At 39.0% G+C, this 17,515-nt stretch overlaps 1 protein-coding gene across 3 annotated transcripts; it reads left to right on the forward strand.

Annotated features, from left to right (window-relative positions):
* The first annotated feature begins 1,429 nt into the window (after positions 1–1,429).
* Positions 1,430–16,611, forward strand: LOC115565401 (uncharacterized). 3 transcript variants are annotated; one of them, XM_030390546.2, is made up of 4 exons: positions 11,666–11,801; positions 13,580–13,836; positions 15,024–15,429; positions 15,497–16,611. In XM_030390546.2, the coding sequence occupies exons 2-4, from the start codon at positions 13,790–13,792 to the stop codon at positions 15,758–15,760; spliced, it is 717 nt and encodes a 238-aa protein (XP_030246406.1). In that variant the 5' UTR covers positions 11,666–11,801; positions 13,580–13,789; the 3' UTR covers positions 15,761–16,611. The 3 variants fall into 3 exon arrangements, with proteins under 3 accessions (XP_089120486.1, XP_089120485.1, XP_030246406.1); XM_089264360.1 differs by lacking the exons at positions 11,666–11,801; positions 13,580–13,836 and adding an exon at positions 1,430–2,511; XM_089264359.1 differs by lacking the exon at positions 13,580–13,836 and having other exon boundaries at positions 11,639–11,801.
* Positions 16,612–17,515: the final 904 nt, after the last annotated feature.

Below are 17,515 nucleotides of genomic sequence, written 5' to 3' on the forward strand. Positions count from 1 at the left end.
ATTCAAATATCTTGTATATACATATATGTATATATGTATGTATATCTGGAATTACTTAGGTATGTTAATATCTTGTTTACCTTTTGACGAACTGTGCACAATTTTACACTCAGCTCGTTTGTTTCTTTGTTGCTGCCTTTTGCCGCACCAGGCTTAAGAGTCAGTGTGCAGATCGTAAAGCAAATGTGTGTTCGCATATCATCGTCCTTATCAGTATCATCACCTTATTGTGTCACTTGGCAATCAGATAAGAAATGCGCTTATCAGTGTCTCGGCGAGAAGAATGCACAAATACAAGCATGCACCCGTCTCTCTCTCTCTCGCTCTCCCTCTCTCTTCTGAAAGAAGAAGCAAAAGAGCTTTGCGCAAGGCAGCCCCACAGTACCACAGGCATCAAGACACAAAGAATGAGCACAAGAGAGAGAGAGCAAGGGTGAGAGCGAGAGAGAGAGAGAGAGAGAAAGAGTGGGGCTACAGCCGTTCGGTTGGTTGCTCGTCAGCTGATTGCGAAGACGTTGCACCGTGGGATGAATACCGATAAAAATAATAAACTATAAAAATAATAAATATAATATATATAATAATATATAATACAAAATTAATAATTATTTTTATTTATTAGATTTCAATCAAATTTGGTTAGTTAATAAAATGTATACAAAAAATAAATATATTATTAAATTTATTTTATTAATATTTAATATATTAATAATATAATATATAATTATGTACACATTGAAATTATTATTTAGCTATTTAATAATACGTAATTAATTATATGGCGGAGGAAAATAAAATAAAAATAATTAAACAATGTTATGTGTATATCTATGAACTGATTAAATAATTATTAGGCTATTATTTTTAATAAATCCAGACCAATTCATAAATCGAAACACAATACAATACAATACAAATATGATATTACTAGAAATTAATTAATTTAAAAAGAATTGTCAGTATTTAATGTATTTACATACATGAAAAATTAAGTTAATATTATAATTAAATATATAGATATTAATTATAATTAATTAAGTAATGAATTAGATTATTAATTTCAGTAACAAAAAATAAAATAAACAATATGATATATGGGAATGAGTTAGTAAAAAAAGAAACAAACAATTAAAAAATTTATTATAATAAGTAAAACAAAATATTTATTGATTGCTGTTTATTTTTTTTTTTTTTTATAATAAAATAATAATAAATATAAAATGTACAATATAAAATCAATCATATCAATTACTAATCAATAAAATAGTGCACCTGATCATACGAAAAAAAAAATCAGCTTGAGCCCACTGTGCGGTATTGGGGCGGCATCTTCGATGATCGCCGACGCAACGCTAGCGACGCCAACGGCGACGACGACGACGTCAGCAGCAGCTTCTGTAACTGCTACAGCCTCAGCAATAATGCTCGACTCGTCCGAACAGTTGCTGCTCAACGCTGCATGCCAACGGTTCAGTTTAGCGGATCTTTAAAAGCTTCCCGTCCAAACGAGATCCACAGAGTTCGTCTTCGTATCGGCATCGTTCTAGTTGGCGCTTCCCAAAGACCGGTCCGTCACGTATACGCTGTGCCGTTGCTGTTGTCGTGGTCGTGGTCGTGCTTTTAGACCTGCTCGTTGTCTTGGTCTAAAGTTCACAGCCCAGTTTAGATCCTTAACGTGCTCAGAACTGGTCAAAGTTGCTAGCATTCGGCTTCAACTGAGATCAATAAGAAGAATAAAAAAGAAGTAGAACTAAAAGAAGAAGAGCTTGCTCAACATCATCAGCGCCATCGTCATCATCGTCTTCATCATCAGCTGGAGGCAAAGTTGGGATGGTGCAAAGGCGTGAGGCCATCGAGAGCGGCTGCGAGGATCACAATCTCTGGCTCAACCAGGAGCGATACGAGTACGCGCAGAGCCAGCACCAGCGCGAGCGCCGATAGAGCTCTTAACGGTAGAACGCATTCTCGATCGCAATCGAACTCGAATTCGAATTTGAATTCGCGCATCCGTCGGATTGCCAAAAAGTGCATTCAACTTGCCGCAAAAGCAGACAGACGCTCTATACATGTGTATGTAGAGGTGTGCGTGTGTGTGCGTGTGTGCCAACTGTCTCGATCTCAGGCACAACAACATCAACAACAACATAGCAACAGCCGCACAACAATTCAAATAAAGCCACAAAATAATAAACAAAACATTTCGCCAATATAAAAAACAAAACAACAAAAAAAAAAAAAAAAACCAGCAACAAAAATTGTTCGTTACGCTTCGCTGTTGTTGTTATTAATTCGTGCTTTTTTTTCGAGTGCTCTGCTGTTTTTTTGGTTGGTGCTGTTCTTTGAAATGTAAATGTGAAAACAAAAACGAAACGAAATTTCGCCAGTCGAAAAACCTCGAGAGCGCCAAAGCAGGAACAAAAGGAAGCCGAAAAATAGCAAAAGACACAGAGAGGCAATAGAGAGAGCAAGAGAAACAGAGAGAGAGAGAGAGCGACACCACAACAGTTTCAAGTGAGTAATATGAAGAAACAAAACAATTACATATTAAACGGGGGGAAACAAAAAACAAAAAAGAGACGTAAATTCTTTTTAGCAAACATAAACATTTGTTCGCTCTACGTTTTCCCGTTTGCCATTGTGTGCGTCTGTCTATGCGTCTATAAATAAAGCTCCTCAGCTGTGCTTGGCTGCGGCGCGCTGCTTGCTGAATGGGATGGCCGATGGGCTACGGAGGGGGTCAGGGGTTGGCTTGAGACGCAGCCGCGATAAGTGGCAACAAGCGAATAAATAACAAACGCTCAAGCGTACGCTCGTGCTAAATGGCACGAATGCTAAATGGAAACGAAACACGCTCCTTTGCGGGGCAGCCGCAACAGCTGTTCGGCAGGATCAGCTGTTCGAGTTGACCGCGCAGGCACTAATCGATTACAGCGCTTATCGGCTGCGATCGATGCCGTACTAAAGGCTAATTTAAATTTTTAGTACTTGAATTTTAGACCACATACGTACTTTTAGCGATAAGAAAGTCAATTAAATATATAAAAACAAACCAATTTTTTAATACATGATTCGGCGATAGCCGCAACACATAAGCCAAATACATTCAAAAAAAAAAAAAAAGCCCCAAACAAAATCGTCAGCAGCAACATTAGCATTTTTTTCTGTTTTGATTTTGTTCTTGCTTGTGCTTTCTATATATAGATTTGTTGCTTCTGTTTTTTTTTTATTTCGTATATTCTTACGTAGTCCAGCTAAACGACAACGAAATCACGAATAAATAATAATAATAAAAGCAAAATGTTCTCATATCAGCGGAAAATGGCAAATAAACAAGAAAAGCAAGCAAGAGGAAGAAAATGGAAAATTGGAACGAGTTCCAATTATTGTCAAATGGCTACGTGATCAAAACAGGAACCACGAGTAACCACTGTGCCACTGAGCGAGCCACTCACCAGTGGCGTCTAGAACTTTTACAGCATCTTGTTATTGCTTAGCTGCCGCATCTCGCCCTTCTAGCACCACTTGCCAGCACCGCCCAGCCCCCCTGCTGTCCCGCGCTGTCCTTGAAGCGATGCGTAATTTAGTCAATCAAATGCGACAACGCCAACAAATTTCATGTGCCACTCGGATTCCGAGAGACTCTCACAATTAAGCGGCGCTGCGATCAATTAATGCATTAATGCTGCCGTTCCCACAACCCCAGCACCAGCCCCAGCACCAGCCCCTGCTCCCTCGTCTCGCCTCCCTCCTGCCTCTCTTTGGGAATGGGTCAGCTGTGGCACGCCATACACATGGTTTACAGTTACACATCCACAATGTGGGCCACACTCGAAGCGATTGGGCGCAATTGCCTTGTGTCCTACAGATCTGGGCAGCATGCTCTGCCTACCGACTTATAGACAGCTCAGATCAAGATCCACAAGCTCCGATTACTTTGTAAGTTCTATTGGCCTGTGAATTGCTATTATTATTTCCACGCGCAGGTAGTACGAAAGACTGGATTAGCTATTAGCTATAATTTATGTTAGCTATAATATCAATTATTTGAAACTAGTTTGAGAACTTCAGGCAGCAGTGCCTGGCTCTATCCAATCATTCACATTCTGTGGAAGGCGGGATAATACAAAATACAAAAGATACTGTATATTCATCACAAAAGAAAAAACCCCAATCAACAGATTTCAAGTCTCAAGAATAGCAAGAGATCTGTAGTCTAGATTGCTCGACTACGAGATCCCCTCTGTCTTGCGAATTGTAATCCTTTCTGGTATTCTGGTGCAGGATAGATAGGAATATATGTGTATGTACAAATATATTCAAATTTCAAATGTCTAGGTCATATGGTTGACTAGATTGCGGCGCTCATATTAGGGGACAGATGAACAGACGTTTTCTAAATATTATATATATGATGAGGACTGTTAATATATCATTTGAGAAATATATATGTATGTATACACATGTTTATATATTTCTCATATCAAAATATTTCATTTAATCTTCATGAAGGCCACAAAGATTTCTTGATCTTGTAATATAGGAAATTGATAAGGCTAGCGGCAATTAAAAATTGTTTACAATATATATTTCATTTGTATACAATTCTAGGAATATTCTTTTGTATATCATTTCGCATTGTACGAGCATATATGTGTGTATGCTTGTCTGTGAGTAACTGCACTATAAATGGAGCTCAACTTGGTTTGTTTCAGACTTAAGGATCTCTATCATCTGGCGATAAGCTGCATATACATATGTACGTACATCGAGTCAGATCTGCCTGGCAACAATTGATCATTTGATATATCTCTCGTAGCTATTAAATAGTACATATACAGTTAGCTTGCCTGCATTACATTCTCACATATTATATATTTTGGATCTGCTTATCGCTGCGTTGATAGGACGGAAGATTCTGGACACCGTTGCACTTGTGATGCCTGCGGACGTCACAGTTGCAAGATGACGCATCTGGCCATTTCCATTATCTGTTTATCAGCATCAAAGCCACTTTTTACGGCCTGTGTGTAGCTGCAATTGTAGCTGTGGCTGTTGCTGTTGCTACCGTCTGTAATTCTTATTCGTTTCGTTGACTCAAAGTCGACGACAAAACGCAAATACGAAATACGAAATACGAAATGGAAGCGAACATCTTTACAACTCAGCCAACTCAGGGACAACAACTCAGTTTTATTTGATGTTGTTTTCATTTCGTATACCCTTTACTTAGGAATGTGCGCTAAGCGAGTATATTGAAGCTGAGTAAGCATTTCTGAAAGTTACTCTGAAAGTTAAGTTAGGATTAAGAATTCGAGAATTGGCAAACATTTTTCCTAGTCATTCACAAAAATGCAATGAGTATATTGGTTTTGTGTAATCTCCTTCCATCTATCCGTATAAATCAAGTGTCAATATTATGTCCCATCTGCTCATTAGGGGCGTGGCGAATCTGGCAGTGCTTGGGCCATGAATGAGTATTCTGCAGTCGGTAATGCCCGATTGCAACGTGCTTGTTTTTTATACAACTATTAAAGAGTTTTATACATCAAATATATGTATATAATAGATATACATATTTCTTCATTAATAGAGCTAAGAATCCAGTGTATAGTTTAACATTATATTAAATTTCCCTATATCATATTATATGTATATACACAGAATGTATACATTTATCATATACTCAATTGTTTTTGTACTTCAGCTTGTCTTTAGACTGTCTTCATCGTAAACTCTTCTTTTTTTCTGCGCATAATCATTCCGCATGTATACTTTAATCGAAATTCGCTGATAGTGCAGCTTGGGTAACACTTGGAAACCTTCGAGCCGAACCTCCAGCAAAATTGCAAGCCAGACAAGAAGTACGCACGATTGCATTGAATGCCATTTCCGAAAAAAAAAACAAACATACAAACAACAACATGCAGAAAGACTAGACGTATTTAAAGGTTGCAAGAGCTGATTCTGAATGATTTGTAGAGCATTCGCCATGTGCCACATGTGTAGGTCTCACTCTGCTCTGAGACCTTATCAGGCCCCAGCTTAACTCTTGGCTAAGAGCGTGAATCACTGTGAGCTGGGCGCAGATTACATTTACTACTCAGCGAGGGCGTAATTTATGATAATATCATAATACTGCAGTGGGCGTATATTTATCATTCTAGGTTAATCTGTGGCCAAGGTCGAACGTAACTGAGCTGTAAAATTTGTGCCATGATCGTAGCAATGTCCTGAGCCATTATAAATATAGGCCATATATGCTGCATATGTGTATGTATATATGTGAACCCATTCAAAATGAGAAATCAGGGCATAATATTTCTGTAAATGTGTGTACAACACGTAGAAGGAAGCGTGGTAGAGCCCTTTCAGTATATGTATTCCCGATCATATACATATGTCCTGAAACTGAGTCGATATCGCCACGTCTATCTGTTCGTCCGTATGAACGTTGAGGTCATATAAGATACACAAGTTAGGGGCTTGAATAATATATTATGTCATCTTATATACCATATGCAGTACGAGTTTAACTTTTTCTTTTTTTCGGATAACTCATTTCATTTATTTTTATCGATAATAATCGATAATTTGATTAGTTTCTTGTTGCTTTAATTGAATACTGTTATAGCTGGGGACTTACGCCTAAAGCGTACGTCTATTGCGACAAAAACCTTTATAAATAAACTTATCTGTAACGTCTTCCGGGTATAACGACGGGCCCTTAAAACACTATGTTAAGTTTTGGATGTCACGTTCGCTTCGCTCCAATTTTGAAAAGAGAAATATACTAGAGCCTTACGCTATGAAGGTTCCTATAGATAGTCCCTCTACAAGGGCATTTAGTCAATAAATCAGTTCCCATAGTGAAGCATAGTCGCTGCGTCAACTGCGCAGTTAGCAGAGCGCGTGATCTATGTGTGCGTAGAATGATGGGAACAGCAGCTCCTCGAAGGGCTCAGGTGATCGCGCAGTCGAGCAGTCTCGACTACAGAGCTCTTACTTGACTTTAGTATGCATGCTAAGTTAGTTATCGCAAGCTCCACTTTTATTATGGACAATTTGTTAAAGTTGTTTTTCGCCCAGTTGACATTTTGATGACTGTAAGAGTCGAGATAGGCCCAGGAAGTTTTTCAGTCACCCTTGTTTTCAGTATTTTATTTATTAAACAACGCATAAAATGTGCGACGCAAGTAATTGCATGTGTACCTGTATATAATTATATATATTTGTACATACAAACATACATCTTATATGTATATAAAGCGTCATCAGCATTTGAGTGAAAATCTCTGGTCAATGACTGCACTGCTCTCGCCTCACTTGCGACTCGACTGACATTTATGAATGAATATACTCATTGAGATGTGAATGCACCAGGTGAGTGGAAATAGGTGTCTGGGCACGTCGTTTGCCAAATACTCGAGCACGTTGCGCGTCTTCATGATGGAATTATATCCATGATGATTTGTTTTCTTCTTTGTTTTTTCTCACACAGCCTTTGGCGGGGGCTACGATCATAAGCAATAATAATAATAATGAAAATGATGCTGTGATAATGATGATGATGATATTACTAGTCGTCATGAGTATTGTAGTTTGATTTAAGTGAGGGAGTTGTGAATTTGTATCAACAGGAAATGAAAATTTCAAACAAACAAAAGTTGTATTAATTATAATTTAATCTGTAGTTAGAATCGTAGCTCGAAATCAGATTAAGAAATAATTGATTACATATTATTTTCACTCATTTCAAGTACACTAGGAATGAGGAAATAAATATATTTTTAAATGAATAGCTTAGAAACTTTGCTTGAAGTACTTTCATTTTCCCAAAATAGAAACTCTTTATAAACGGGGTTTGTCTTTAATTGCCATATAATCGATCTAATGCTGTCCATAGTACTGGGCATCCATAAAAATTTGATCTGCAGCACGCAGATCAAATTTATTTTAATTAGGGGAGAAGCTTTATCGCTTACATGACATCGAGCAGCGATCTCATTACAAGGGGCGTAACGTGATGTAGAAGTAGATATAAATATATATATAATTTCTTTTTTCTATTAATATATATTATATTATATTATTATTTTTATATATTATTATATTTATATATTGATTATTATTATATATTATTATTTCATGTTTATCTCGAAGACCATAACATCTAGAAAATAAGGCTTCCTGAGTGAATAATATCAATTTTGAATGCAGCCATTCAAGAGATAAAATATGAATAACATAGTCACATGCCCTCGTTCAGTTATGCAAATACAATTAACAATGTTAATTTAGATAGAGGCAAAGTTCTTAACTTGAATAAAAATCAGGCCATCGCATAGTAATATTGATAATAATATTTCCTATAGTTATAGAAAGAGAGCGAGAGAGAGATAGACAAGATGAAATAAATAGAGAAATGGGCAGAGTGAAAGAGATAGACGGAAAGAAAGAAAACACAATTGAAAGACAGAGATATAGAGATAGATAGATAGCGATATAGAGAGAGAGAGTGAAACATAGTTAGAGATAGAGATAGAGATCGAGATCGAGATAGAGATAGAGATAGAGATAGAGATAGAGATAGAGATAGAGATAGAGATAGAGATAGAGATAGAGATAGAGATAGAGATAGAGATAGAGATAGAGATAGAGATAAGATAGAGATAGAGATAGAGATAGAGATAGAGATAGAGATAGAGATAGAGATAGAGATAGAGATAGAGATAGAGATAGAGATAGAGATAGAGATAGAGATAGAGATAGAGATAGAGATAGAGATAGAGATAGAGATAGAGATAGAGCGACAGATGTATGTAGATTAGAGTGAGAAAGTAGAGCGAATGAGAAAAATAAAGAAGGAATATATTTAGACTCATATTAATAACATTTTGTGTGCTTCTCAGCTCATAGGCTCTCTCACTCTATCCGACACACACACACACACACACACACACACACACACACACACAGAGTCAGTTTCGGTAAACAGAGACCGGAATTGTCGTCGTTTGCTTTACGTATTTGTGGCTTATGATTGTCATTGGGCTCTCGTTTACCAAATAAATAGTGCAGAGCTCTTTAGCATTTGTTCGCTTTTAGCTGATGAATGGACTGCACTTCTGTTGTGAGTCAGCGACTCGGGCACTGCTCAAATATCCGTGGCTAAAGAGTTAATATTGCATCATCGCTGAGGCTTGCTCAGGCGCCGTCGGTTTATTTTTGCGAATGCAATCACGCAACGCCTAAGTGCAAGCGAGCCCAAAAAATATGTTACGCATACGTCAAGTGCACCGAGCGTATTGGATTCCCATAAACTGAGCGTACCAGGCGCATAAATCAGCAACTGATGCTGAGCAGCTGCTGCGCGCTGCTGTTGTTCTTGCTGCCTTGCTGCCCTGCTGATGCGAGTCAACAATCTGTTCAGGGCAAAGCATTTACAGTTAACCGGCGAGGGTGCAGTCGCCGTCGTCGTCGTCGCCGTCGCCGTTGGAGTCCGTGGCATTGCCTTATCAGTCAACTGCGTTGGCTCCGCCATAATGGAACTGTTATTGACAGCGCATAAATATTTACACTCTGGCACCTGAGCGAGATATCTGTGTCTGCATCTGCATCTGCATATGAATTTGCATTCGCATCTGCATCTGCATCTGTATCTTTAATGTTATATCGTTGTTTCGCCGGCGTCTTCTGCACCCACTTTGGGACATGGCAATAACTGTAATTAATGAGATTGGCGCTGCAGTTGCTGCTGCCTTCATTTGCAGCGGATTCTTTGCTCGCTTATCAACGATGGCAGAGAAATATAAAAACAAAAGAATATGAAAATAAACTTTTTATAAAATCACGCGCTTGCCGGTGCGACGTGGTCGATATTTCTATGCCGAGCATTGGAATTATGAATCATCATCATCATCATCATCATCATTGATTGCCATGGTAATCTGAATTGTTTGGCTTCAGCTGAAGAAATGGCATGTGAACTCGACTGACTGCATCGCCATCGCCTTAGCTGTATCTGTGTATCTGTATCTGTGTATCTGTATCTGTGTATCTGTATCTGTATCTGTGTATCTGTATCTGTGTATCTGTATCTGTGTATCTGTATCTGTGTATCTGTATCTGTGTATCTGTATCTGTGTATCTGTATCTGTGTATCTGTATCTGTGTATCTGTATCTGTATCTGTATCTGTATCTGTGTATCTGTATCTGTGTATCTGTATCTGTGTATCTGTATCTGTGTATCTGTATCTGTGTATCTGTATCTGTGTATCTGTATCTGTGTATCTGTATCTTGTATCTGTATCTGTGTATCTGTATCTTGTATCTGTATCTGTGTATCTGTATCTGTGTATCTGTATCTGTGTATCTGTATCTGTGTATCTGTATCTGTATCTGTGTATCTGTATCTGTGTATCTGTATCTGTGTATCTGTATCTGTGTATCTGTATCTGTATCTGTATCTGTATCTGTATCTGTATCTGTATCTGTATCTGTATCTGTATCTGTATCTGTATCTGTATCTGTATCTGTATCTGTATCTGTATCTGTATCTGTATCTGTATCTGTATCTGTATCTGTATCTGTATCTGTATCTGTATCTGTATCTGTATCTGTATCTGTATCTGTATCTGTATCTGTATCTGTATCTGTATCTGTATCTGTATCTGTATCTGTATCTGTATCTGTATCTGTATCTGTATCTGTATCTGTATCTGTATCTGTATCTGTATCTGTATCTGTATCTGTATCTGTATCTGTATCTGTATCTGTATCTGTATCTGTATCTGTACTGTATCTGTATCTGTATCTGTATCTGTATCTGTATCTGTATCTGTATCTGTATCTGTATCTGTATCTGTATCTGTATCTGTATCTGTATCTGTATCTGTATCTGTATCTGTATCTGTATCTGTATCTGTATCTGTATCTGTATCTGTATCTGTATCTGTATCTGTATCTGTATCTGTATCTGTATCTGTATCTGTATCTGTATCTGTATCTGTATCTGTATCTGTATCTGTATCTGTATCTGTATCTGTATCTGTATCTGTATCTGTATCTGTATCTGTATCTGTATCTGTATCTGTATCTGTATCTGTATCTGTATCTGTATCTGTATCTGTATCTGTATCTGTATCTGTATCTGTATCTGTATCTGTATCTGTATCTGTATCTTTGTATCTGTATCTGTATCTGTATCTGTATCTGTATCTGTATCTGTATCTGTATCTGTATCTGTATCTGTATCTGTATCTGTATCTGTATCTGTATCTGTATCTGTATCTGTATCTGTATCTGTATCTGTATCTGCATCTGTATCTGTATCTTTCACTGGACATATCATATATACTTACATATATATACATAAATATATCGTCAGTTTCGTCACTCTGAGTGTCTGCAAATTGAATTGTTTCTTTTGTGATTCTGGTGGGCTGTGCGAACCGGTTAGTCTGAGTGAGAGATCTTGGCATTAGAGACTCAACAATTACGACAATTACAACAATTACGGCAATGACCAACCAACCAAAGTGTCGGTTGTTGTCTCACATTGCGCATACGCAGCGTTGCCGTTCGCTGCTCGCTTTTGTCTTTGGCGTTGACAAATTCCAGCGACTCTGCTTCAGTTCTTTACTTCGGCTCTGCGCTTCAGGTCTGCACTTCAGTTCCGTGCTTCAACTTGCAGTATGCAGTTTGTGTTTACAATTCTGGGCGTTCTTCAATCGCTGGTCGCTTCGCTGTTCTTTTTCCGCTTTCTCATGCATTTTTCCAGTTATGCTTCAGCATTAACCCGGTAAGGTTCGCCTCGCATCGGTTTCAGCTCGCAAATCAGTTCAGTGTATTTTTTTTTTTTATTTTTTGTGTTCATTTGTTGCTTATGCTGCAGTTGTTGTTGCTGTTGTTGTTGTCGACTAGCAAAGTGATGGCCCTCAAAGTGTTAATTGGCAGGTGTTCGACGGCCGGCCGCCTTGGTGCCCGTCTGCCAACTTGTTGATATTTGTATTTTAATACACACACACACACACTTATGCATATGCATATAAATCAAGAAAAACAATTGAATTCATTGAAACTACAGCTGCGTGTGGCAAGCGAATACAGAGAACACGTGCCTCTGCCCCCTCCCTCGTCGCCAACAGGCGCTGCCCGCTTATCAGCGCCTGCTCAGGTGCATGCGAAAATCTCGTGATGCACCGCCGCCCAGCCACCACGCCCTGCGATCGCACCTAATCAACACGCGGGCTGCCGGCCGCTCATCAATGCATATTGATAAGCGACGCGACGATCGTGCAGCTGTTCTGCATTGTTAGAGCAGCTGCAAATCAAGTATACGCCGCGCTGCCCAGCCTCAACTAAATTCCATAGAGAAGATAGATTAGAAAACTTGTATTTCGAAAAAATTCATTAATACCAGATGGAAAATCGTATTATATACATCAATTCAAGAAATACAATCCTTTCATATATCAGGAGAACAACTGAGAGAGAGAGAGATAGAGAGAGAGCGCGAGAGAGATGTGATGCGACTCTCGTTACCCACTTTCTATGCAATTTCCCCCTCTAATTGATGGCGGCCTTTCAATGAATTTCTATTCCCAGCGAAGGTTGCCCAAGTGTGTATACCCTGAATCCATTAACAGTGCGACTTCAAGCTATAAAAGTCTTCTGAAAATGTGTGCAACAGGTGGAGGAAGCCTTGGCACAAGCGATATGAACTACATCGATTCTCAATGAGAACGGGCCGAGTCGTTATAGCCATGTCAATCTGAAGACTTGTCCGTGTGTATATATGATTGTGTGTGTGTCTGCGTCCGTTTGAGTGCAGAGACTTGGCCATGCCACAGACAGAAGTAGAGGCCTTATTAATAGGCCATCTGAGTTGGTCTAACCATATTAGACTATAAGTCAGTCCGTCCCTATGGCCGTAGTGATCTGTTATTAACAGATACAAGGTGTGCCCGTCTGTACATCTGTCCGTCCGTCTAAGTGCCTTTGAGTCTATATGACCGCACCGAGTTATATATGTATATATGAAAATGTGGTAGATAACATAGAGTATAGTTATTCTTGATAAGGCCAACGAACTCAGTTGATCAAGCTGCGTCCGTCTGTATAGCTATCTGTCCGTATGGCCATAGCGACGTACTTGTTAAATAGATTAAGGATGAGTAGTAGACTATATGAAGTACATCAACTCTTGATGGGGAGAACATGGTTGACCTAGATATATCAGTCTATCTGGAGGTCCGTCGAAGTGTCTGTCCGTGAGTCTGCATACGAGTGTTTGTTCTTGAGCGCAGATTATAATGTGAAACACATAAACCAGAGGGTTGAAGTTTCAACTGTATATTCCTGAAAATGCAGTACAGCTTGATTAATTATCGATCAAAATCGATCAATCCATTTCTGGCACTGACACGCCGGTTGCAGGGTATCTCCCGTCGAGCACTCCCGCCTCCGACTGACTTCTGTTTTGCACTCGACTCTACTCGGTTTGATTTTAGAGTTAGATGAGACGCATGCAATCGCTTAAAATGTTTCACGCTCAATGTTTCCTTTTCTTTGATCAAGTCTGGAATATAGTTATAAAATAATAAAAAGTAAAGCAAATTAGACAATTGATTGCCAGTGCTGACACATGCTCTTGGACACTTTTCATATGCGAGAGAACAGAAAACAATCATAAAAAAATATTCAATTGATATCAATAAAACGCGAACGTCACGTCACGTCACGTCACATCGAATTCGTAATCGAATTTCACATCAAAACTCATACGAAATGCGCGCCGTCTACGACTTGTTGCTGAGCAACGCATTCGATCCCAGGTATGCGCATAAGATATACGTACTACATAAGAATTACATCACAGAGCCGATACAGCCAATGGAGATCTATAATAGATCTAATCGGGGCACCACAAGGCTGAGTTAGTTCGTGAGGTCAAAGCCACGTTTCCAGCATTTATTAAACGTGATTTGCAGTTAATTTATGGTATTAAAGTACGTTTATAAGCAGATATCGATTTAAATTGGGCTTACACATTATTTGTACAGTTACTTCATAAAGCAATCGATCTATTGAATTCTATTGAATTAGATTCAATTGAAAAGCATTTTATGGAACTTTAGTTTCATAATGGATATGGTATCTTCATGAGCGCATACTGTGAAACAAATTATTTATTTATATTTGCTAAGCATTTAGTTATGAATTTTAATATGATTAGTTATGCATTTTAAAAACATTTCAATATTAATAACTTTGAGTAGCAAATTGGCTGCGCACAGATTTTGGGCCCATCAGCAAAGATATGTTAAATATAGAGAACATGCAAGGAATCGAGAATTCAGGCAAATGAATTGCAAAAATATTGAGATTTTTGTGCATGATGAAAGTATAAATATATGTAGAATTAATACTAAAATATTTATAATTATTATTATTGGCTTCCAAATTCCATTTTCAACGAATTCTTTTACTTAAAGCATTTAAGATAGATAGTTTATTAGATATAGATATGGATATATATGTATATGATGATATGTCATAAATGTATGTATTTAAAGAGGACTGGGTAATTCCAGGTTAGATTACTGCCAGTCAAATTGAAAGTGAAATGAATATGTGGTTATTGGAGTATTTCGGTGTAGTGCAATGTCCGTCTGTCTGTCCTCATATACATATACAAAGCTAGAGTATAGGCTCTAACCCAAGCGGAAAATTATTTTAGTAGCCATGATAAATGCAGTGTTAAAGATAGGATATGATAGAAATATCAAAGCTCATTTCAACTCTGTACACTCAAAGATTAAGCACTACTGTTTCTATCCTCGTATTGTATTTATATACCAATTGTGGACGTGGTAAATCATAAAATGATTCAGCCGGCATCTTCCCGAAAGAGAATGAGTATTCTGCAGTCGGTACTGCCCGACTGCAACAGTCTTAATCTTTGCTAATGCTTTTACCTACTAATCGTATCTTCCCTCTCTCTCTCTCTCTCTTTTGACAGTATGGTGCTACAGAACCACAACATCGTCGTGGCTCGCTCCACTTTGACTCCGAACAACAGCAGCCAGAACTTTGTCTCCCACTCCATCCAGGGCGGGCAGTCGGGTGGCGGTGGCGGACGCTATGCAGTGAATGCCGGGCCAAGCAATCAGCGGCCCATTGTGGATCTGCTGGTGGCCATGGTGGCTGTGCCGGTGCTCATACTGTGTGCCCTGCAGCTGGAGAAGAATCTGCACGACATGCACAACAGTCCCGAGTCGCGTTGGCTGGTCTTCGCCCTGGGCATCGGGATGCTGGTCATCAGCGTGATCATCTGCGGCTATGTGACACATCGCATGGGCGTCTGCATCTGGGCCGGGCCCATCGACGAGGCCGGCAATCGCGCCGGCTCTGGTGCACTGCATCACGTAAGTCCATCGGTGCCATAGGCGATATTGTGCCGTATGCCTAACCAAAATCCCTCTCGGTTCCCAGATCAACTCGCAGAATGATGTGCTACGCATCGTGGACTCGCTGCCGCCGAGCTATGAGAGCGTGCTCAAGTGCGAGCTGCCGCCGCCGCCCTACGACTGCGTTATGATCGATGTCGACCCGTACAAGGACATGCAGCCGCAGACATCCAGCAAGGATACACGCGCCTCTCAGGCATCCGGCTCCGGCTCTGGCTCCGGCTGCGGCTCCGGTTCCATTTCCGTTTCCGTTGCCGTCAACATGCCAAACACCACACTGCACATCTAGATCTGGGAGGAATGGAGGCAGCGGCGACGGCGACGGAGGAGAGAGAAACAAAGAGATTTTTCGCTTGTGGCATTGAATTTGACCAGAAATGGGACTCGTACTTCACCTTTCTACTGCATTGGCGCCCCCTATCGGCCGCCTCTGGCTATGGGCTAATCGCATGGCGTTGTATTTACTACAGTCTAAGATCTTAGAGTATTGTTATCCGTAGCGCATTCTCTGCACAGCTATATCCAAATGTATATATCTGTGCATGTAGGTACTATATATATAGGTGCTATATATATCTATTTTTTTTTTTACATTTTTTTTATGTTTTTAGTTTGCTTGGTCTGCGTGCAGCACTGTAAATATTCCTAAACAGCATCTAGTCCAAAGTTGTATATAATATAGACGAAAAAAAAAAAAAATTAGGATGAAGGAAGACGAAGGAAATGATTTGAGCTACATAGTTCCATGGAGAAGTGCGCAGATTACGTTTTGTATTTATTAGTTGTTTAAATGCCAAGATTGTGAAACGTAGAAGTGATGGGGGCAGAGGGAGCGGTAGGTAACATAGCAGTTGCCACATAGTTTATAGACTTACCTATATATACACACATATATATATAACTATATATACATAGTTGAAGAATTTATACGCATTACTTATCGAAAAGGTTAACGTTGCCGTTGCTTAAAAACAAAGAGAGGAAGAGAGAAGAAAGAAAATGAAAAACAAAGAATTCCTATTATATCCATTATCTATACAATCATATCGACTCGACTCGAGCTAAAGCTAAACAATTTTAAACAAAATGTGGAAAAATATATCAAATGCATTCATTAAACAAATGCGCTTATCAACAATATCTCGAATGTGACTTATTATTTTTTTATCTTTCGTTTCATTTACACCCGAGTAAGTACTACATGGTGTTCGTTGCGATTCTGAATGCCCCAGGTGAATGCACCTTCTCCCTAGATAAAAAGTGACGCAAGCCTCAAACATTCTGTCCATTACCCTTATATGTACTATATATACCTGTAGAACTATGAATGCAAACTTTGGAATATTTTCACTGATTGACGATCGGCTCAGGGACCAAACATTCTCAGCCAGCAGGTAATCAGTTTTACCGTAAATACCTTTGAGTACCCAAGTGTTTCTGGTGCTTGGGATAGGGTATTTTTTTTACTCAGCTGGCTCAGAGACTGCAATTATATAATACATTCTTATATAATAACTTATCTGTATGCTTTCTGGTTTCTCCATGGGATACATTTTTAATTCCCCTTAATTGCTTCGATGCTGCAGATGATCGTAAGTTGCTTAATACTAGGAGACGGTGCTCAATATTAAGATCATGATTGAATACCTACATAGATCTAATTTCCATACTCTAAAAGTTATAACGTATTCTGATTTGCTATGAACTGAGGTTTATAAAATGGACCACGCCTTAACAATTATTTAAGTATAAAATACTTCATAGGCAACTTATTTCTCTCGATATTGTAAATTTCGGTATTTCGTGTTGGTGTTTTAGGAGAGGATGCCACATATTGCATGGTATGAAGCGAGACTATGTATGCAGCACTCAGCTTTTTTCTAGCCAGGTCTGGCTTTCCTGGTCAACTCTTGCATTTCTCCCGTCAGATCTGGCTTTTTATACCCTGAACCCATTGAAAATGGGAAATCAGGGTATAATGTTTTTGTGTAAAAGTATGTAACAGGCAGAAGGAATCATCGCAGACCCCACAAAGTATATATAT

Source organism: Drosophila navojoa, chromosome X, assembly GCF_054131105.1.
Source record: "Drosophila navojoa isolate 15081-1374.11 chromosome X, UAZ_NAV_1.0, whole genome shotgun sequence".
NCBI classification, from domain to species: domain Eukaryota; kingdom Metazoa; phylum Arthropoda; class Insecta; order Diptera; family Drosophilidae; genus Drosophila; species Drosophila navojoa.

Excerpts from the sequence above, each read along its gene's own strand:
- LOC115565401 (XM_089264359.1), top strand. The coding sequence starts at position 11,695 with ATGCAGTTTGTGTTTACAATTCTGGGCGTTCTTCAATCGCTGGTCGCT. Across the intron at positions 11,802-15,023 it reads TATGCTTCAGCATTAACCCG|TATGGTGCTACAGAACCACA; the intron begins GTAAGGTTCGCC and ends CTCTTTTGACAG. Across the intron at positions 15,430-15,496 it reads GCTCTGGTGCACTGCATCAC|ATCAACTCGCAGAATGATGT; the intron begins GTAAGTCCATCG and ends CTCGGTTCCCAG.